At 44.5% G+C, this 23,357-nt stretch overlaps 1 protein-coding gene across 5 annotated transcripts in view; it reads right to left on the bottom strand.

Moving 5' to 3' along the window:
• Positions 1–23,357, bottom strand: part of PDE4D (phosphodiesterase 4D) — a 1,562,913-nt gene that overhangs the window by 314,182 nt on the left and 1,225,374 nt on the right. The window contains exon 1 of one of the 5 annotated variants that reach the window (XM_075589597.1): positions 1,117–1,601. The exons of the other annotated variants lie outside the window; for them this stretch is intronic. Within the exon in view, the coding sequence (XP_075445712.1) occupies positions 1,117–1,337 (221 nt within the window). The 5' untranslated portion in view covers positions 1,338–1,601. Of the gene's footprint in view, positions 1–1,116; positions 1,602–23,357 lie in introns of those variants that run through there. 5 annotated transcript variants of the gene reach the window in all.

Consider the following 23,357-nt stretch of genomic DNA (forward strand, 5'->3'; position numbering starts at 1 on the left):
CAGTATACTATAGTCCGAAAGAGAAGGGCTAAAATAAAAATAATAAAGTTTTATTACATCTAATTCATTAAACATACAAATTTTAAAAACCATAAAAGATCCTCGTAGTGCAGTCAGAGGAACCCTAAAATAAGTTCAAATGACTGTTCCTTAATAGGTATTGGGTCCTCTAAAGCTGCAGACATATACATAAGTGAAACCCCTATATATCCTGTGCAGTAGCGGTGACAATCACTATGTTGTAAAGGATAGTGACAATCTATAATAGAATTGCTATTATTGCTAAGTATATGGGAGTGAAATGCTAGGTAGGACCAGGGGTAACACAGTATTAGGGTAATACATATGATACCATTATATCAAACAAGGTGGGCAAAATTGCCAGGATACTATTGACTAGGCATTGAGTGCATAATTCGGGGGTGCTTTCTGACCCTACCTCTCGGGGTCCTCTGTTTTGCTATAAATGTTTACCCTTTTGCACCTGCATCCTTTAGGACCTTTCACATAGGAGAGCAGTCTGATTCATTAAGTTTTTGTCTACAAAGAGCAAACAAGATTTGTACAAAGATGATCCGAGGTGACTTGAAGAATAAGAATTGTACCTTTAAAAAAAGCATAGGTGGTGGACGTATTCAAAACAGAAATAATACAGTTACAACTATAAAAATATTGAAATAAAGAAATACTAGTAAATACATGAAAACACAATAATATATATACATATAGATACACACATACACACGTATACAGTATATCACAAGAGCTTAGTTTTATGCATTAGTCCTCCTTTTAAAGGTTAAATAAACTTAGACACAACTAACTTGTGTCACGTTAAGCCTATCAGTTCTGTAAATGCTAATCCATTTGGTCCCAGAATAAAGTAAACAGAGACTGTAACATTACGTGTGTCGAATACATTTGTATGCACACATTATTTCCAAATCAATGGAATCTCAAGGCAACTACGTATTTTTTACTTATGTTTCTGAACAGCAGTTGAGAATAAACTATATTCATGTGCAGTTTCCACACTCTAATATATACTGTATCAATGGATACTACAAGTACATTAGATAAAACTAAACGGTAGCACAAAGAGTTAAGCATAGCTACCTGTAGGATTTCAAAAATCTCATTCGCATCTTGGATCGCGGTGATAATCGAGGGACGGCGGCTCCCAAGGGATCCCAGAGAAAGGCCATTGAAAGGACACTGTTAAAGCCGTCTGGCAAATGTGATCCAGATGGAAAGTGGCCAGGCAGACGTGCAGGAGGCACCCTGCAGAGACCATGAAGCCCTCCTAATGGTGTGGGGGAATCTCCCGGTGTTCTCATGTGCTGGGGCAAAGATATGGACAGTTAAAAACTAAGGCTGGGAGGGATAACCAGGATTGCCTGCTGAGTGACACCTGCCCTAGTAAAGAGCTGTCAGCATTCAGGGCTCTATCACAGCAGCTACTGCTTTAATAAAGTGGGAATCTCCCTGGCTAAATCTGTTTATCTGTTTACAAAAATAGCATTCAATGAAAACACCTCTCACATGCGCTGCTGTAATTTAAAGAGAATAGTTGGTGTGTATACACACACACACACACGGCAAGGGGTGGGTTTAAAAAGTAGTGTCACTGTGTCTGACTACTGTAAAATAGACAGTGTTATGAGGCTTCCAAAATGAAGCCAGTTTAAAAATCCCCAAAAAAAACAATATGTTTATTAGAAAAAAAAAAAAGTAGTGGTGCTCAGTTTTCTCATATATCATCACACGCACACGCACACGCACACGCACCTTCCCATGAATGCATTTAACAAGATTTTTTGGTGGCATATGGACTTGTACATTTCTTTACACTAGTACAATAATTCCTAGAGGGAGTGAACATCATTTTTAGAGAATCCTTACTTTCTAATTTATCGAACTCATTTCTACAGTAATTCTGTTCTAGTTTGTCATTTTTATATGAACAAGTTCATTTAAATGTATAGCAATCATAATAAGCATACTGGAGATGGTAAATAACTGCAGATCACACATGATTTGTCAGAAACCACAGCTGCCCTCTCTTACAGATTCCATACTCAGTATTGTATGATACCTTAAATATATATATATATATATATATATATATATATATATATATATATATATATCTTGTATATATCTTTATTGTGCTGCTCCTACTGTCAGTCAGCAAAGCAAATCTAAGACTGGAAGAGGGGGCAGCATACACAGAGTAATCCCATGCAGCATAGAGGATTGGCATGGAAACCGGTAGAACTCAGCTAAGGTGGGGGATCTCAACTCCAGTCCTCAAGACACCCCCCCCCCCCTCCCCAACAGGTCAGGTTTTCAGGATATCCTAGCTTCAGCACAGGTGGCTCCGTCAAAGACTGAGCCACCAGTGCAGAAGCAGGCTCTTTGACTGAGCCACTGATTGAGCCACCTGTGCTGAAGCAGAGATATCCTTAATACCTGACCTGTTGGGGGGCTTGAGGACTGGGGTTGAGAACCCCTGGGATAAGGGGTCTATGTAAGGAATAAAGATGCATCATTGTGTAACATTTTTACAAGCATGCAATAGTTACAGATTTAAATACAACGTTTGACTTTTATACACTTTTAGTTGTATTATGGAAGGATACACTTTAAGTTTAGTAACTATAGCAAAACCTGAAGCCAAAGTGGCATCAGAGTGTTTTGTGGAAACATTTCTATGGGTATTGTTTCCAACACTGTGACAAGCGGAAAAAACATTGCTTCTTTCTTTCTTGCTTAACTTCTTCAGTTTATTCAGACAATTTCCTCTCAGAGGTATATTCTTAACTTGTCCAAATCTGCGTCCCCCTCTCCCATTCAGGCTCACATGTTTACATCAGCGTGAGCAGTCTCGGAGTGTACGCAATCAACTGAAAAACAAACCAATCACAGCAATGGAACGTCATGCTATCGGATCAGTTTTCTCTCTTGGCAGCTCTTCCCAATATGTAACTCATATGTTTCTCCAAGACTGCTGTGATGCGGGGGTGCTCAACTCTTGTCCTCAAGCCTGCCTCAACAGGTCAGGTTTTCAGGATATTCCTGCTGCAGCACATGTGGCTCAATCCGTCCCTGCTTCAGCACAGGTGGTTCAAACTTCAACTGAACCACTGATTGAGCCACCTGTGCTGAAGCTGGGATATCCTGAAAATCTGAGCTGTTGGGAGAGGCTTGAGGAGTGGAGTTGAGCAGCACAGCTTTGATGTACTAATTTACTGACTATGATCACTGACAGATGAACATCCCCACAAACGCTCAGAATATTTAGAAACACTATCAGTTCTCCATTCATTCTCCAGTGGCGGCAAGAACCATCACGGCTCTTACCTTTAGGAACAACAGAGAAGATCAAGATGGGACTTACTCCAGAGTGTGTGTACATTAGAGCAGCGGTGCGCAAACTGTGGGGCGCGACCCCCAGGGGGGGCGCGACACTGCCGACGGGGGGCGCGGGGTTTACAGAGGCCCCGCGCGCTTCCCGAAGGCACTTAAATTAAGTGCCGGGGGAGCTGCAGGGCCTCTGTAAACCTAACTTACCGTGGCTCCGGCGGCTTCCTCCCTGCGGCGCCATGGCAACGCGGCGTCAAAATGACGCTGCGAGGTCATGTGACGTCACGTTGCTATGGTCATGTGACGTCACGTTGCTATGGCAACGTGACGTCATTACGCCGGAGCGCGGGTAAGTTGGGGTTGGGGGGGGGGCGCGGGAGCGAGGGGACAGCCGTCAGGGGGGTGCAGGGAAAAAAGTTTGCGCCCCCCTGCATTAGAGTGCTGAAGAAATAATGTTCTAGCAATGTTTCATTAGACAAACACAATCTTAGCGTGCTCAAAACCCAGTCCCACAATATAATATATACAGTAGTTAATTGTGCTAATTGTAGTGCTACTGGGAAAGTGACCGCAAACATACAACCGTAAACAAAGACGCCCCAATGCAATATGACAAATTATTTGATTAATTTCAATATGGCCTGAAACCACATCAAGGAAAACGCTATACAGGCATACCCCGCATTAACGTACGCAATGGGACCGGAGCATGTATGTAAAGCGAAAATGTACTTAAAGTGAAACACTCCCTTTTTTCCACTTATCGATGCATGTACTGTACTGCAATCGTCATATACGTGCATAACTGATGTAAATAACGCATTTGTAAAAGGCTCTATAGTCTCCCCACTTGCGCACAGCTTCGGTACAGGTAGGGAGCCGGTATTGCTGTTCAGGACGTGCTGACAGGCGCATGCGTGAGCTGCCGTTTGCCTATTGGGCGATATGTACTTACTCGCGAGTGTACTTAAAGTGAGTGTCCTTAAAGCGGGGTATGCCTGTAAGCAGGTTCCTACACTACCTACTGTATACTGTGTGCTGTGTATTTCCTCCACTGCAGAGAGAAAAGAGGAAACAAAACAATGATATAGTCAATAGCATGGGATGTGTGTGTGACGTATGTGGTGCCCAACATTAACATTTTGAAGCACACACAGATAACTGTAGTGGTCATTGATGTTACTACATTGTGGGCATTGTACTAAGGTTATGAGGTGATTACTTTAATCACCAACAGACAGAACACCCCTTAAAGTGCCCACCCTTATTGATGATAAACCCTTAAAGAGGCAATACAAGTAGCATAAAAAAATATGAATAAAAATATTTTAATATATGCAGCCTTTGATTACCTTTATTGAAAACTAATTACCTAAACTTCCGATCCATTTATTCTCCCATGATTGATCAGCAAAACCCTGCTTCCCCGGGTTCACTAAATGGTTGCCTTTCAGTTACAAATCAATCCTTTAGTCAGTGTAACTCAGCAGCTACAATGTATCCTGATATTCCTAAGGTAACATTATCTATTGTTGCAGTTTACAGCTCAAACTGCTGGGAACATTGGCAACAAATGATCACAAACAGGAAAGTGTTACAAAGATCTTGCACTGCTGGGGAGGTGGGCTAAAATCTGCTATAGAAAGATGCTCAGTATATTAAAATTCATTAAAAATAGCATTAAGAGCTGAATTTTAAAATAAGAAATGTAAGTATTATCTAATACGACAGAACTGACTTATTTAAAAAATCCCACATGCCAGATAATGCTTGGATTGCTCCTTTAATTCCTAGAAATGTCTCTAACTCAGGACTTTCATACACAGAATAGGCTGGTGGCAATTCCTAAATCCGACTGAAATACTCAGGCCGCATCATCAGAGGGGCGGAAATAAATAAATAAAGTCGCCTGCGGCCTAACTTAGTACTTGCCATTTTTACAATAAATGTAACCATCATTAAAATGTTTATCTTTATTATCAGCACTAAGCTGATGTGGATTGCAGCTATATAACGCCACTTCTTTTTTCTTGAGCTTTCCTCATTCCCTGACACTGACACACTCCCTCAACAACACATTCGCTCACTCATTGACACCCAGCACACCGACACTCCTCTCCCTTACCCGTGACACGGACCTCTCCGAATCCCCTCTCCGAGCTGAGTGGCGCCTCTCTGACTGACCTATCAGTCACCGCCGCGCGCGTGTCCAGCCTGCTCTAACTCTCTGCTATAAAAACTGTTACAATAGGAATCTAAACATGTTACCTTGTGGTACCCAATGCATTACTAACTACAGCATCATGTTGTGTACTTTTCTATGTGTAGAAATGACTGCAATTTCAGTACTTTATAAATCATTTATTGTAAGTACTGTACTACATTACAATAGGGAAACTGCAACTCATATACTTGTGTAAAATGACTACAGGGCAGACAATTTAATTCAGTTGAACAGAATGTATGCTTCTTCTAGCGAAGAAGAAGCAATATGTTTAATGTAGTGACGCACTTATTTTTAGACCTACTGTTTGATAAAACGGTTCATTAATGCAATATAATGTTCTAGTATAAAACAATGATTCCTTTCCCGACGTCTCCGTTCCTACATATGTACTGTACCATGCATCTGGTTTTAACAATATTGTCGAATTAATCATTTTGTGACCAAGACATGTTTATTGTTGTATTATTTAACATGTATAAACTAAAATATGATGGCCATGTGGTCAAATGTCATTCTCATTTTAATAAATAAAAATAGCTCAGCAGTAGACCACATTTTGCAAGATTAATGCAGAGAAAATAAAAACCTGATCCCCCCCACCCCCCTTTTCCGTGGGTAGGACGTAGGTGGTCCCTGGAGCTGAACCGTATTAATTTCAGATCCAAGGACTGCCTGTTCCCGAGATACATGCTGGGAAAGGTAGCACCGGTACTTCCATGTATTTAAATCCCCTGCATCACATGTGCCAATAGGCAGCCGCATGGTATGAGGTTGCAGTTTCCTTGTGGCAGAACACAGGAAATGTGAACAGTCTCTTTGTATCCACTGGAGAGGGCAGTATCAGAGCTACCAGGTATGCATTTTGGAACAAGAAAGGAGTGTGAACCCCCTTCTTCCCAACCATGCAAAAAAAAAAAAATCCAGGGGGGGGGGACTGCAAATTCTGCATAGTGCCATTAAAATGTCTCCTGCTTTAGAATAGGAGAGCAAGAATCCAGACTGCTTACAGATTTTCCTTGACTGCTGGAATCCTTGATCCCTTAAATAAAAAATAGCCGCCGTACCCAAATCCCAATAAAACACCTTATTTGGCCTCCTTAAATGGGGTCAGTATTAATTAATATAACCTTGCCAGCTCCATAACACACAACCCAATTTTCACTATAAGTGCATAACTAACCATAACTAACCAAAGATTAGAAGAAGGAGCGGCTCAGTGAGCAAAGACACTGACTGGCACTAAGAGTTTGAAGCAGGGGAGCCTGGTTCAATTCCCGGTGTCTGCTCCTTGTGACCTTGGGCAAGTCATTTTATCTCCCTGTGCCTCAGGCACCAAAACATAGATTGTAAGCTCCACGGGGCAGGGACCTGTGCCTGCAAAATGTCTCTGTAAAGCGCTACGTAAAACTAGCAGTGCTATACAAGTGCATGCTATTATTATTATTAGCGCAACCCATGCCACAAAGCTGAAGGTGTTGCGGCTACCTTCCCATTACCAATTTAGGCGCAAAACATCTTTCCATTTTCCATCACATGCCTTAGCTGGCAAGGACACCTCGCCACCAGGAAGGCCATTTTACACCTGAAATGGGTGCAGCCCTCACACAATACCAGTGCTCTCTTAATGACTCTGTGCAGCCCCACGTTAAAAATGTCCAAGCCGATAACATTCAAATGAACCCCATCACTCATTAACAGATTCTTGTTATCATCTTCAAACTCCCTGTGCCTTACTACAACTCCCCCAACCTGCCTCACAAAATGAGAAACTGCAACGTTCACATTTCTACATAATTTTTCTATCGCCAGCCCACTTTTCGCACTCCTCCATAAAACCCTTACCACCATTTCTGACCACACAAATCATGGCATTTATCAGCTCTACCGTCTTTAATTGTCCCAAGTCATTGTCACGCCTGTGTGAATGATCAAAATAATAGGTCCTTTAACTACTCTCCTAATTGGACTTGCTTACTGCCAGAAAATAATACAAACTAAATCCCCTAATCGTTCTCCGTGTTACCCAGATTGACTTTATTCCAAGATACCTACCATATGTTTTCTTATGCAAATGTCTAAAAATCCAAACTGTTGGAACCATTTTTGTTTAAAAAAAACAAATACCAGCCACATATTCGTTATAATGGATTTGGGTGAACGTAGATTTTGGAATAATTAAGATTCCCAACAACCAATCTGCTTTACTTCCCTCGCACTCAACCCCATCATTCTGAAAGAATGAGTACCGAATTCTTCCGGCCACACATTCAACCTGGCTAAACCCATCTTGAGCCCTCTCTCAAACCGGTACCTTTTCAGTGGCCTTCTATCCTCATGTGCGAACAATGATACTTCTCCTGCCGGTCTTACTTCTAAAAACTGCTACAGGACAACATTGATTGTTCATTGTAAACAAAACTACACGTGTCTTTTCCTTGTGTGTTCATTTTAGACTTCAGAATCCCCTGAAACTAAAACATAAAATTCCACCTATTTTAATAGCACTTAGGGAGCACCAATCCTTAATGCTCCAGAAAAGGCCAATGCAAGGCTACCCTAAATAGTTTAACGTCATAACACTGGAAACATATCTCCTCTATAACTACCAAAAGTTACTTCAACAACTCGAAAGAAATACGCCTTCTTAAAAGCCCTTTTTGGCCCCATTTTTCCAACTTTTAAAAGCCTTCCTAATCACAAGCTCGTTTATTACATCCTTCCATCCCAATAATTTGCCCAGGACATACTTGAAAACGAGAGGTAACTCTCAATGTATTACTTCCTAGTAAAATATTTTATAAATAAATAAATAATAATTTGAAAATGCCAAACCTGCTGAAATCAGGTTCCATAAGCCCACTGGACACTAAATAAAGCATCTGCTCTAGTATTTTTTAACTCCTGGGAGATGTTGTGCCCTAAATCATATATTCTGTTCTAAGCAAGGGTGAACGAGTTACTGCAGCAACCTGGTCACTGGTATAGAGCTTGCCGACATAGCGTTAACCACCTGTACAACCCCCATATTGTCTGTCCAGAATAAAAACCCTCCTATTTCTCAGGTTTGAACCTCAAACCTCTTTTGCTACCAAAATGGAAACAATTCCAGCAACACCAAGTTCTTTGTTAAACCTGCATCAATTCATTCTCTTGGCCATTGCTCCGCACAACATTCTCCCGCTAAAAAGGCCCCGGACGCCAAGGAACCAGTCGCTACTATAAAAAATTAAATATCCTGATTATTTACTTCCTCCTTATGCCAACACGATCTTCCGTTGTGTGCCTCTGTGAAAACCTGCCATATCCCCTCCTCTTTAAGCAACTTGGTCAAACGATGGTGATGGTGTGGACTCTTGACCCTTTTCGTAGCCAAGACAGACTACTACAAAACACCCTTCCCAATGGCATTATCCTGCACGTGAAAGCTACGTGACTCAGTAATGTAACCTTTTTTGAACCTGTACTGGAAAAGGATTACACATTTTCTGTGTCTTTTTGAAACTCACAGATTTCAGTCTCCCTAGTTCAGTTGCTTGTTAGTTCCCCTGTTCCAGCAGCTAGCTACATGTGTAAAGATACACTATTTACACATTACCTCTTTACACAGCCACTAGCTGGATGCCCTTGCAACCTCCCATTTCTCATTGCCATGAGAATGGTTTAGCCATGTTGTTCCTCTGCCCCTTTCTGTTTTATGGAATGGTCCTTTGACTCTTCCTGCCAGCCACATGAACATGTGCTTTGAGATCTAACTAGCTGGCTTAGTCAGTGCATGCTTCCTCCATTACACCCCTGCAAGGCCATCCTTTTTTACCGTCCCCCCCCATAACAGAGCACCTTCACATTACCATCTGCAAGTACCCTTTATATTTGTCTTTGACTCCCCCATTAAAGTTGAAGAAAATAAAAAGACTCTCTGTGCTCTCAAAAGGGGATGAGTTAAACCACTGGACTCACTCACATCCCACATGTGATCCTGGTTCCAGAAGAGAACCTACAACAACCTTTAACAATTCTGAAAGATTATTTATCTTCTCTTCAGGCAACCTAAACAGCATCTCCACTGTATCAATTTCTATTCTTAGGAATGATAACACTGTTTTGGTCATATCGTTTGCAAATGGCACCCCTAAGCTTCTTGTTATAGCTTAAAAAGTACACAGTAAGTGAAGACATAACTCATTTTCTGCTAGGCCCACAAAAATAAAATCATTCAGGTAGTGAAAAACTGAATTATTCCCTGCCTCTTGACGAACAACCAATTAATGAAAGGCGCTATGCAAATCAAAATATTAACATGAAATGGAGCACCCCATCGGCAAGCCCATATTCACATAGAAACGCTCATTAAAACAACACCCCAGCAGATGGTAACATGCCGGATTCACCGGTAGCAAACAAAATGCAGAGTCAATATCAATTTTAGCCAATAGCGCCCCTTTTCCTGCCTCATTCAAAAATTCCAGGGCCTTGTCAAAAGATGTACAGTATATGACACCTTAAAATCCTCTCTAACTATAACATCATTCACCAGATCACCCTCTGGATATGATAGGCGGGGTATCAGCCCAAAATTACCCACTTCCTTTTTAGGTACCAAACACAGTGTGGATACTCTCAAATTCTCCATCAACAATTGGACCTGCCATCCTATCCGAAAGTTACCCGCTTGTACAATTTCTCCTCCACTACCCCCATACTTTGGCACTCCGATTCTAGATTATCTGGCAAAAATGATTGATAATTTTCTTCAAACGAAATCCAACACCAGACCGTAAAGCCTTCCCTAATAATTTTGGCTTCTTTTTTCCTGTTGGGCCCATGGTTAGATATGTACATCTCGTACATGCTCACTGGCGTCATCACCCTTGTTTTGAGCTTCTCTAGCATCTGGTCTATAAAATTCCCCTCTCCCCTTCTTGAAACAACGAAATGCTGAGAGCGTTCCACCACAATGAGAGCATTCATGATTGAATTTGCCACTTACTATGATTCTCGGGGAAGAGCAGCAAACTCCTGCTTTCTTTGCTGCCAACAGCCTTTGCCCAAAAGCGCCAGCCATGACTGCACCATACTTGAGCTATTAGCCCTATTTACCCAACTCCATACCCTAGGTACATTGTATCCACCATCTAGGGCCTTGACTCTTCTTTCAGGCATTACCTCTTTCCCTCTGCTGACTTTTTCTCCTGATCTAGATGCCCTAGGTCGGTTCTGGCTGTAATCTTCCATTTCTTATTAATTCTCGGGAGCATCCTCTCTTCACTGTGCTGCTTGCTGTTTCCACACTGCACTACTGAGCCACTGTGAGGACTCGTCCAGGGTGGTGCTGAGCGGGTGCGTGCGCTCGCGCTGGACACATTGCGACAATGCACGTGGCCTGCTTGAGCACGCGGGTGCGCCTGCTCCACACTCAGCCACTTGCCGAGCAAGCAAAATTGATTTTGCTGCTCGTAAGCGCGTCACGTGAGCGGTTCGCCCAATGAGGGCGAACCAGCTCCGTGACGTCGTGGCCACACCCCCAGGCGAGCGCGCACCTAGCCGGCCAGGAATCGCCCAGCTGAGCAGGGCACAGCGCTGGAGCGCCAGCGCGCCTGTTTCCACCCTGGACGAGGCCTAAGACTCCTGCACGCATGGTAAGCGTGTTCTTTCTCCTCCCTTGCCTTGGCCTTTCTCACATTCCTGGTTGCCCCCCTGATGCTTTTAAGTCCTCCTGCCACTTGGTGGTGCTGTGTATGAGCTGGCCTGCTGCAAGCCTGCAGCTTCGCTCTGGTGGCTCCCCCACGTGGCTGTGGATTACTTCCGGTGGGGACTTCTGTCGCTCGCTTGTGCAGACCTCCCTGGAGCCGGCTTGTCCAGGCCTGCAACTCCCCGGTTGTGACAGCCCATGGAGATCCTACAGCTCTTTTTGCACAGGGCTTCTGCACCAGTCTCTCATCTTCCTTCCCGATGTTGCATTCGTCTGGACAGGCTGGGGTTCCCTCTTTTGTGCCCTAAACCATCTTCCTCCCCCTCCACCATATTTGAAACTCCATCGACTTCCCTAAAATCCTCATCTATTCCTGCATCCTCCCTAATTTGCCCCCTAAGCCGTGCCCCACCGTCCCTTAAAGCCTTTTTCCTAATTCTATCAAAAAGCCTAATTCCCAAGGTGAAATACTACATGTCCTAGTTGTCTCCCTGGACTCCCTTCTATCCAAACTATCCACCCTATTCATGGTGTTAAAGGTAATGTCTTAATTGATACTAACTAGCAATAGAAACTCACAATACTTCTTCCTTCAGTGGTTTCCTATAATGGCTGACCGCCCTACACGAGCTTCCCACATTATAACATTCCTGCTACTGTACCACCCCTAGTACCCTGCCCCATCCCGCTTAACACCCTTTAGCTGCCATAAACTACTTATCTTTTTCTTGACTCTGCATTGCAGTCACATGTCCCATTCCCTATTATTCCATTGGACCTTGCTTTAACGGAACGTGAAAGTTATCTAGAGCACAACATTGTTTAATTTGGATTTCCCAGTATTTAAAAAACAAAAACAAAATTCACAACATATATCTTATCATGACACTAGTGTTTTCTAGCATGGATCCTAGTGCATACTGGTTGACAAATGTCCTGTATTTCCATGTGATGATATGGTACTGTAGGTTGGCAATACTTGACACCTGGCCACCAGTAAAGTAACAGCAGGTAAACAAATTAATTAGAAAGTCACTATAGGGCTCTCTAGGCTATTGAATCACTGTCAGTGTTACTATGTCAACAGCTGCACTACTTATCGTGATTTTATAATATTACAGCCAATCTGTTCCCAGGCGACCAGCAGCATTGTAACTACCAGTAACCTAACTATGCAGAACTCCAACACCCCCACTACCTCACATGGACATATTTACTGTACTTGTTTACGTCTTCAACATATTTCCTATTGTAATCACAGCACCATTTAATTTCCACAACTTTGGTTTGCCTAAAATACCACAATATTGATTATCTGGCAATGATCCCACTGGTAAATAGACGACAAAGGGAAGAGTACTTTTAATATGCCTGAGTCTTCAGTATTTGACCATTTTTTAAAGTAGGAATGGTCATGTTATTATGAAATTATACATTACATTATTTGCACAATCATCTTCCCACCTATATGTCTTTCTACCCTGAAAGGTGTAGGCCAGCGGTGCGCAAACTGGGGGGTGCCAGATGTTCAGGGGGCGCGGCGGTTGCAGAGGCCCCTCACTCTTCCCCCAAGACATTTAAATTAATGCCGGGGGATCGCGTGAGGCCTCTGCAACTTCACTTACCTTCTCTTCAGCGACGCGTCACCATGGCAACACAGCGTCAAATGACACTGCGGGGTCATGTGACGTCACATGATCCCGCGGCATCCTTTGACGCCAGAGAGAAGGTAAGGGAGGGGGGCGTGAGCAGGGAGGGAAGCAGGAAGGAAGGCTATATAATATGTGTCCTAAAAATACTACACTGAACGGACTGTGACATTTTCTATGAACATTACCTGACATGACGCAGCACAAACAAACCTAAACCAACATATTTCTTTCAATGTAGACATTTGTTTAGCGTGTGCTTTCTTTAAAACATTACCTTTAAACCTGCCAACACAGACGGTCTCAACGAGGTCAGGCAAATAAGCTTCTTACAATTAAGATTATTGTGGAGTAGTCTTAAGCCTTGATTCAAAAACTGACTGACATTATTATGACGAGACATCTTGCACCTTGCACAGTTACTGAGCTGCACAGTACAGTCACACAGTCAGAGAACTGTACAGGCAAATATGAGCTGCATGAGAATCAAAACGGTGTCCGAAACATAACTACAGCTAATGTATGTACTGTTTATCTATTAATATAGCGCCGATAGCTGTACTTCATGCTGTACAAGAGAGACAGTGCATTAAAGGGAATAATTGTACAATAAGTGCAACAAATAAGATCAAATAGGACAGGAAATCACTGCCCGGAGAGCTAACAATCTAAGTGGTATTATGGGAAACTTCATTAAATTATTCAGCGTTCTACTGTAGGTCTATGTAACAAGCTTCCAAACCGAGAATTCTGGTGTTAAAAAATCCATAGTATTTTAATATATATATATATATATTTAAATAAAATTATACACATTGGGGGTTATTCATGAAACTGCAATAGTGCCGATCGGACTCCTACCGCATGAAAACTCCAGTTTCCCTGCAATAGTACCCAGATTGGCACTATCGCAGGTTTAATGAATAACCCCCAATGTATCAATACACTGTGGATGAATACTGGTTGAATTTGTCTGGTCTACAGATGTAGCAAACCGTAACAGCTTTCGTGCCGCGACCGTGTTAGTCACAGCACTAAAACATTAACACTGAACTCCCCACAGCACGATCGCGGCAGACACTGTCCCCAGAACCGCAGACTTTTGCTTTTTCATCTCCGGCACTGGGGACAGTAAGGCTAGCTACATCTGTACATCAAAGTAGTCATTGCTTAGACCAGTGATTTTCCACCGTTCCATGAGCACTCCTCAGGTTTTCTGCGGCCACCAAAGGGGGGAGAGCTGGGACAACTCCCCCAGCTGCCCCAGGCCCAGCAGCGTGGTGGCACCCCACGTAGCAGTGACCCGGCGGCTCCCGAGCTCAGCAGCAGCCACCGGGTCACTGCTATCCTTCCTCTCACTGCTCCTGCCGACGCCAGAAGTCGCGTAATCTTCTGGCTGACAGGAGGGAGGATCAGGTAAGAGCGCGTGCTCTCAGTGCCAGCTTGTGTGTGTGTGTGTGTGTGTGTGTGTGTGTGTGTGTGTGTGTACACACACAAAATACTCACTAGGGCACATGCATCAAGGGAAAAAAGTGGTGAAATTATCTGGCAAGAAATCTGCCCAGTGTGTAATAAACACTTAGGGGCTTATGCAGAGAGGATAGAGAAGGGAAATAGCGCCATCTTTTGGCGAAAATACGCACCAGAGAAGCTTGTCCTGCAGAGAACATGGCGAGATCCACAAAATCCGCCACAGCAGGTTTCTTTACTTTAAAAATTGCCAAACACGTGGCGAGAACGGTAAATTCGCCATGTTCAGATAGGGTGGTATGCCAGTAGCATCGAAGCGCTGGAACGCGCCATTCTGCCCTATAATATGGCGTGTTCCAGGTCGCCAGAAATACTTGGCAATTTTGCTACCATCTGCAAAAAGAAGGTAAAGCCGTTTTCTGCATACGCCCATAAGTAACGCCAATTCTGGGGCTATTTTATTGCCGTTTTCCCTGTAACTCGCGTTGCTCTCTGCATAAGCCCCTTAATTTTTTATGAAAACCAAAAATGTACAAAAAAATCCACAACACAGTTGAGACCCTTTGACACTTCTCTACTATAGATTTAACCTGTACAATGCCCATGGTCTGACGGCACCAGAGTGCCATTGGATCCCCTGCACTTCCACATTATATAATCACTCCCGGAGTTATCACATGATGTGTACAGCCCCGGATGCAGGAAACCGAATGGGAGGGAGCTATTCTATAACCATCATGTTATTCCTTTTATATTATAGAAAGAAAGTTATGAGGGATTCTTATACTCAGCATTTTCAATTAAAAAAAACTATTTTCGGTCCCCAAGCCAGAAAAAAGTAATTAGAGATTGGTGAGGGAGAGTTAAGGACACACCCCAAAAGGTCAGCTTATCCTGTTCTGAATGCAGGGGTTTTAGGATAAAAACCATGCATTTGGGAAAATGAAATTAGAATTCAACAGGACTCACTTATGCCAAAAAAGACACGTGAATTCTGATATTCCAATCTCCACGACCTCTTGGAGAAATCTGATATTGTAATGTCGTAATGTATTTAGAATTTCTGTTTTGATCCTGTTTATTTGATAAAATTGTCTGCATTTTGCATACTCCCGTAGCGTTTATTTTTCTGTAACGAAGCAGTGTACTATTTTGTATATTAAATCTAAAATGTAGTAAGTATGGTTTTTGGGCTCTAATTGAACTGTGCATGCTTTTGAAAGTGTAACTACATTTTGGGACACATTTGCTATAATCGTTTTTGTATGTTAAATCATATTTTTCCGTGATAAACAGGGGACCGAGGACAGCTACAGGCATTGGTTTGCACTAGGAACCACGTGCTATAGTCAGGGCCCCCCAGGATCGCACTGCTGGCTAGCGCATCTTTCAATGACGTAAGAGCCTTTAAATTATCTTGGTGGTGGTAGAGAGTTGAGGTATACTGCGACGGGAGATACTACTCATTTTAGTGACCCTGTGGGAAAATAAGTGAATCAGCTAGATACAGTAGCTGTGTGTATTAACCCTTGTCACATACACAAGTGTGCCGTTCGTGACAACATTAAATGCCTGAAAAAACATTACATGCTGGATGAAATGATCCTTAATAAGAGCATTTTATTGGTAAAATATTTTTATTTTAGAAATGTACATCATTTTATTTTTACACTTCATCATTAGGATATATTGCATTATGAAATCTTTCATTCGTTTTCTATTTCAGAAAAATATTGCAGCAAAGTCATATGTGCAGGGTTACTTCAACATGACCCCTAATTCATATACAGGCATACCCCGCATTAACGTACGCAATTGGTCCAGAGCATGTATGTGAAGTGAAAATGTACTTAAAGTGAAGCACTCCCTTTTTTCCACTTATCGATGCATGTTCTGTACTGCAAACGTCATATACGTGCATAACTGATGTAAATAACGCATGTGTAACAGGCTCTATAGTCTCCCCGCTTGTGCACAGCTTCGGTACAGGTAGGGAGCTGGTATTGCTGTGCAGGACGTGCTGACAGGCGCATGCGTGAGCTGGCGTTTGCCTTTTGGGCGATATGTCCTTACTCGCGAGTGTACTTATAGTGAGTGTCCTTAAACCGGCGTGTGCCTGTACAGAAGGGCCCCGGGTATACGGCGGGTTCCGTTCCAGTGAAAAATCGCCGTATAGTGAAAAATCGCCGGAAAGCGGATCCGGCGATTTTCAGTTTTCTGCATGTGCAAACCGGCATTTTCGCCGTTCTGCGCATGCGCGTCCAATCGTCTGCACGCGCAACCTACGGTATGCACGCGCAAACTACGGTCTGCACATGCGCGCTGGGCGCCAACACCTGTTCTGCGCATGGCAACTTTTGATCCAACATGGCGGCCCACTTCTCGGTGCCGCCGTATCGGCGGTTCGCCGAGAAGCGGGGCCCTGCTGTATTAAAAACAGCTTCACCTATCACTGCAACTTGGAACCACCTTGGCATTCTATCTTCAGTTTGATATTAAACCTTCACTAGTCCCTAATTATATATATTAGCCATAGCTTTAAGGGTATTTTAAAATTGGAGCTTGGAAACCCCTTCCAAACGTAACTGTTCCTTAATGTCACTTTCTCATGTTTCCCTTTCATCCGTCGCAGTGCTTGTAGGAGGCTGTAATCAGTCTAAGGCCTCGTTCAGGGTGCCAGCTGCAGGACTCGGAGGGAGGGCGTGAGGGAGGCAGTGCGGCAGTTTGCTGGGCGATCTGTGTTTATCCCCCAGCAGACTTTTCAGCGTTGGGGAGGGGGCGGGGTTACACAGCAGGGTAAGTATCGAGGTTGCAGTCATGAAATCATTCTGAAGAATGATTTCATTGGCTGCCTAGGTCCCAGTGACGCTGCTGCAGCTCCAAAAAATAAAATTTTCGTTTATTGAAACTGTAGTCAGCTTCAACTCCTGGCTTCGGAGACAGGGCGGTTGCTACCCTGACAACCAGTATTCAAATTGAATACTTTGTTTCTCACGGCAGCACGCACGGCAGCACGCCCTCCCTCCGAAGCCAGCATCCTGAACGAGGTCTAAGAGGAGCTTTGGTCAGCTAAAATCAGTTTTTATACACATCTGTTAGCAAAGTCTAGTGGGAAGGTTGCTTAATGCAGAACACTTACACTTCCCCACATTGAGATGATTTACTTCTATGCGTGAAGAAATAAAAAATTGAATATATTCCCTCCTACTGTCTCTGTACGTTCTCCCTACCTAACAATTAGACTGTAAGCTCCTCGGGGCAGGGACTCCTCTTCCTTAATGTTACTTTTATGTCTGAAGCACTTATTCCCATGATCTGTTATTTATATTATCTGTTATTTATTTGATTACCACATGTATTAACATCTATTTGTCTTAACTCTGTGCCCAGGACATACTTGAAAACGAGAGGTATCTCTCAATGTATTACTTCCTGGTAAAATATTTTATAAATAAATAAATAAATTACTACTGTGAAGCGCTATGTACATTAATGGCGCTATATAAATAAAGACATACAATACAATACAATACAATATATTATGTGCCATTATGCTACTGAGAGTTGGGCTTTTGGCCTATATTTGTAGTAATACTATATTAAGACACTTTAACCCTTTTGCTACTATGGGGGCAATGAATAAGTCGGCATGATGCTTTAAATACTAAAAGAACACCCCCACTACACCAATATGCTGGCAGCAGGTATTATTTCATACTTCTAAACTTTGGTATATGTCGTGGAACAGGATTGTCTATTTCTGTTTCCCCCTGTTTCCTCCCCCCCTTTTTTGCAGCTCTGCCTGCTAGCCCTTTATTTGGATGTAAGCTTTCCCTGCAGCTATCACTCCTAGTACAGGTGGGAATGGATACATTTAGATATTTCCCAATTCTCCAACCTGCTAGAAGTTGGTTGCCGTGACAACCCTTTTAATTCCCCTGGCTAAATGGGCTTTTCCATACTCCGCTGTCTGCATTCACAGGTAGCTTAATCCTGTCCCTATTCCTGTGTGACAAACATTACACACTTCCTTTTCTTACCCAAGCTTCTGAGTATGTACTACCATTCTTGCTTACTCCCTTGCAAAGCAATCCGTTTGACCGTCCCTTGATACAGGAGCACTTCACATAGAGAAGCACTCTACCCACACAACAACACCCACAAGAACCTTTCCATTTCTGTAACTCCTTCAATAAAGTTAAGAAAAGACTAAAGGACTTGTTGTGCTGGGATGCGTTCAGCTATCTGGCCATACTTACAGTATATCTACAGTAGCATATAACCCTGTGGCTACAGAATAGTATATGTCCTGGAATAGGATTGTATATTTTCTGTGTATTTTTTCTGCTCTCAAGCTGCCAGCTCTCCCCAGTGAGGCCTCGGATATAGTGGGCGCTTAGGTGCTGCTGCTCGCTCTCGCTTGCTGAAGCTCGGGCTACCAGGAGCTTTTTGCTGTCCTGACAGAGGAGACAGCAAGCGCGCTTGGGAGGCGGGTATCACTGTGTGTGTGTGTCACTTGGTAGCTGTCAGTGTGTGTGTGTGTCACTTTGAAGTGGTCTGTGTGTCACTGGGGAACCTGTGTGTGTGTGTGTATATGTGTGTGTGTGTGTGTGTGTGTGTATATTATATAATATTTAAAAAAAAAAAAAAAGACATGTTGTGAGAATAAATTATTTATTAACATTGTGCAACTTTGATAAATATATTCGCGCACGGACGCACGGACGCACGCAAACACACACATACACACACACATGCATACACATACACACACACGCACATGCATACACACACACACATGCACACACACATGCACACACACACATTATATATACACATATATATATATACACACACACACACACACACACACACACACACACACATTATATATATATATATGTAACGGGTTTTCCCCCCCTCAATCGCAGATTATACTGTGGGTGCGGAGGAACATACGGGGTTACCATAGGTGTGGTGCATACCTGTTGGCTCGCAGGAGGGCTGAGCTTCCGCCACGGGGAACCTGGGGCACTTATATGAGGGATTCTAACTTACAATGATGCAGCGCCTCCACCTGCAATGGCTCCCACCAGAGGGGAGTGGCTACTCGCAGGACAATCAATACTCACACACAGTGATATATATATTACCTAGTGACTGTACTTCTTCTGTAACACAACATATAACAACAACATCTTACATAACCTGTGCCCCTCTCTAGAGGAGATACTTACTGCGTCACTCGGGACGCCAACCTCTATGCGTCGCGGCGGACGCTAACCTCTATGCGCCACGGCGGACGCTAACACCTCTAGGCGTCACGGCGGACGCTAACACCTCTAGGCGTCACGGCGGACGCTAACCTTCCAAAGAGTGATCCCACCCCGTGTCCAGTAACCCCAACCCAATGTCTCGCACTCCCAAGTCATATACCAATGTGTGTGTGTGACTGCGCAGCCACTATGTCTGGTGATAGGCCTTGTTGGTGCACGTGAGTTTGTGGGTTACTTGCCCGGGCTCCAGCCACGGGTGCTGCTATACCACTGGGGTTGAGTCGCCGGGATATCCTCCTACGCGTGGGGTGAATTCCGGCGTGGATAATATCACCGCAGCTCCGCACAGTCTTTGCTTTGGCTAGGGTCTGTCTGCTGCCAGCAGGCCGCAGTCACTGCTAGCTTGGTCTCCGTGGAGATAGTCCAGCTCCCTCTTAGCAACCGATCAATGTTCGTGGTACACTACTAGCCAATAGATAATGGGGCAGGGTCCCTAACCTAGGGCCTGTCCCTACAATACTCAGTTAGGATGACTCAGGGCTATCTGGGGCCTAGGGGATTGCTGGCCTAGTGCAGAGAGTCACTGACCCCTGCACCCTACCTCCTTCCCCTAGCTGCTCCAGTCACCAACTGCTGTGTGCAAAAACCCTGCGAAATGTATCCTTTCCCTGCAAGCAGGGAGCTCCTCCAGCCCTATTGGCTCCCTGGCGTCACATGGGGTTCCCTAAGTCTCATGGGATCTGTAGTCCCTGGCCAATACCTTCCCTGGTAGGCTAGGGCTTCGCGGGCTTACCTCTGCGCATGCGCGAGCTGACTGGCGTTCTCCCGAACCTGCTCTAACTGCGCATGCGCGAGCTGTCTTTCAATGGCGGCGCCCTGCTCCGTGGACCGCCGAGACCCCAGCAACGCGATCGCGGCCTCGGCAACCGGCCCGATCGCGTCCCCGGCAACAGGCCCGCTCGCATCCCCGGCAACCGTTCCGACCGCGTCCCCGGCAACCGGCCCGACCGCGTCCCTAGCAACCGGCCGCAACTACAAACAACGCGCGGCTCGCGTATCAGAAGGAGGGGGCGCAAGGGGGGACCTGGCTACATATATATACACACACACACACAAACACACATTATATATACACACACACACACATTATATATACACACACACGCACACACACACGCACGCACACACACACACACGTCATATATATATATATATATATATATATATATATATATATATCTCTATTTATCATCCCTCTTTTCACTGTCTCTTCCACGCTGTTCTCTACCCACTCTATATGTATTTATGTATATATATATATATTTATATCTATATATCATCCCTCTTCTATATATTCCACCGCCTCTCCCCCCACATATCCGTCCGTTGATGCCCCCCACCCCTCAACCACCCCTGCATACAGGATTAGAAATGAAATAAATACAACAAAAGTAGAATTTTCATAACCATTTAAATATTTATTTAAAAGTACAAATGCAAAATTATGTAAACTTTGTCATTAACATAACGACAGATATAACTTATTAAATTAACACATTATATAAAAATTTTACTTAATAACTCTCTCTCTCCTCCCCCCTCTCTCTCTCTTCTCCCCCCTCTCGCTCTCTTCTCCCCCCTCTCGCTCTCTTCTCCCCCCTTTCTCTCTCCCTTCTGCACCCTCTCTCTCTCTTCTCCCCCCTCTCTCTCTTCTTCCCCTCTCTCTCTTCTCCCCCTCTCTCTCTCTTCTCCCCCCCTCTCTCTCTCTTCTCCCCCTCTCTCTCCCTTCTGCCCCCCCTCTCTCTCTCTTCTCCCCCCTCTCTCTCTCTTCTCCCCCCTCTCTCTCTTCTCCCCCTTTCTCTCTCTTCTCCCCCCTCTCTCTCTCTTCTCCCCCTCTCTCTCTTCTCCCCTCTCACTCTCCCTTCTGCCCCCCTCTCTCTCTCTTCTCCCCTCTCTCTCTCTTCTCCCCCCTCTCTCTCTTCTCCCCCCTTTCTCTCTCTTCTCCCCCCTCTCTCTCTCTTCTCCCCCCTCTCTCTCTTCTCCCCCCCTCTCTCTCTTCTCCCCCCTTTCTCTCTCTCTCCCTTCTGCCTCCTCTCTCTCCCCCCACCCCTTCTCCCCCCACCCCTTCTTCCCCCACCACACCACTCCGTTTGCCCCCCCCCCACCACCAGGCCGTTTTTTACACCCACCCCCTGCACCAGCCCCAGCCCGTTTTTCACACTCCATCCCCTGCAGCAGCGCGTGACTGAATGCTTGGCAGCATCACCTCAGGACAGATCGGTCAGTGAGCAGTAGCAGCAGGCAGACACACACACAGGCAGACACACACACAGGCACACACACAGGCACACACACACCACCCACCTCGGGGTCTGGCTGCTCTGAAGTGAATAAAAATGGCGGACCGGCTGCAGCCCCATTGGATGGGAGCGGTCACGTGACCGCTCCTCCGCTTCCCCGAGCAGCAAATTTAAATTTGCCGCTCTCGGAAGAGTTTCTCCTCCTCAGCACGCATCAGCGCGCATGAGGAGGGAGAAACTATAGCCGCGCTGATAACAGATGCAGGGGCTTTGTGCATCTGTTCAGCGCGGCTCAGCCCGCCTCAGCGACGCTGAGTGCACTATGTCCTGGGCCTGATAGTTGCATGTTTCCTTGAAGCAGGCTGTACTGCTGTGTAGTTGCAACATTGTTGCTACAATATAGCATTTCCACAAGCCACCAGCCAGTTGCCTTGGCAACCTCTCACTGCTCATAGCTTGAGTTGGTTTAGCCCTCTCCCCCTGCCCTTTCTGTTTATTAGTATGCCCCTTTGGCTTGTTCCTGTCTGGAAAGGAAAGTGCTTTCTCTTATCATCAGCAGACACCGTGAGTAGATGATCTTCCTCTGCTCCCTTAGGCTAAGGCCCCGCTCCCTCAGTCAGCGCGCCCGCACTGCAGACAGGCGGGGCGCTGACAGACACAGACCGCGATATGCGGTCTGTAGGGAGTGGGGGCGGGAGGTGGGCGGGCGTGGGCACTTTCTTTCATCCGGGAGAAAAACTACAGCATTGAGAGATCAAGAAAAGAGACCACTCCATGTGGGGGCTCACACATGCCGTGTGAGTGCTATATTATGTTATATTCCTTCCCCGTTCCCTTTAACTTTTATATCCTTTCTTTCCCATAGGATTATCCATTGTTTCTGTTCCCCTATATTCGGGGTGGTGTGAGAATAAAGATACCCCCCTAAAGAAGTCCGCTCACACTTGCCCGTGTGAGTGTATGCAGCATTGTTTTTCTGCATTTACTTTTATCCCTGTTATCACTTCATTATAATTTGTGGCCCCTCAGGAAATATACCATCTCTGATGCTTTTCTTTGTTATTAATTCCTTCTGAGGGACACTTTACTTGAGAGAAGCAGCTGGTCACCAGAAGAATCTACCATCAAGACTCAAATAGAAGGAAAGAGATCCAGTTTAAGGAAGACACAGAAAGAAGATAAAGAAAAGAAAAGAAACCTTGATGAGATAACACTTACACAAGGCAGTGTAAGTATTTTTTTGATATTATTCAATCTTACATCAGCCCATCCACTACTTTTAGGGACTTATATCCCAGAGTTGTTAAACTGTCATTCAGTGTATTTCCATCTGTGCTCCCCCTTTTCTTCTTTGTTTCTATATTTCCTAAGGGTCCTGGA

The sequence above is a fragment of the Ascaphus truei genome, chromosome 1 (assembly GCF_040206685.1).
Source record: "Ascaphus truei isolate aAscTru1 chromosome 1, aAscTru1.hap1, whole genome shotgun sequence".
NCBI classification, from domain to species: domain Eukaryota; kingdom Metazoa; phylum Chordata; class Amphibia; order Anura; family Ascaphidae; genus Ascaphus; species Ascaphus truei.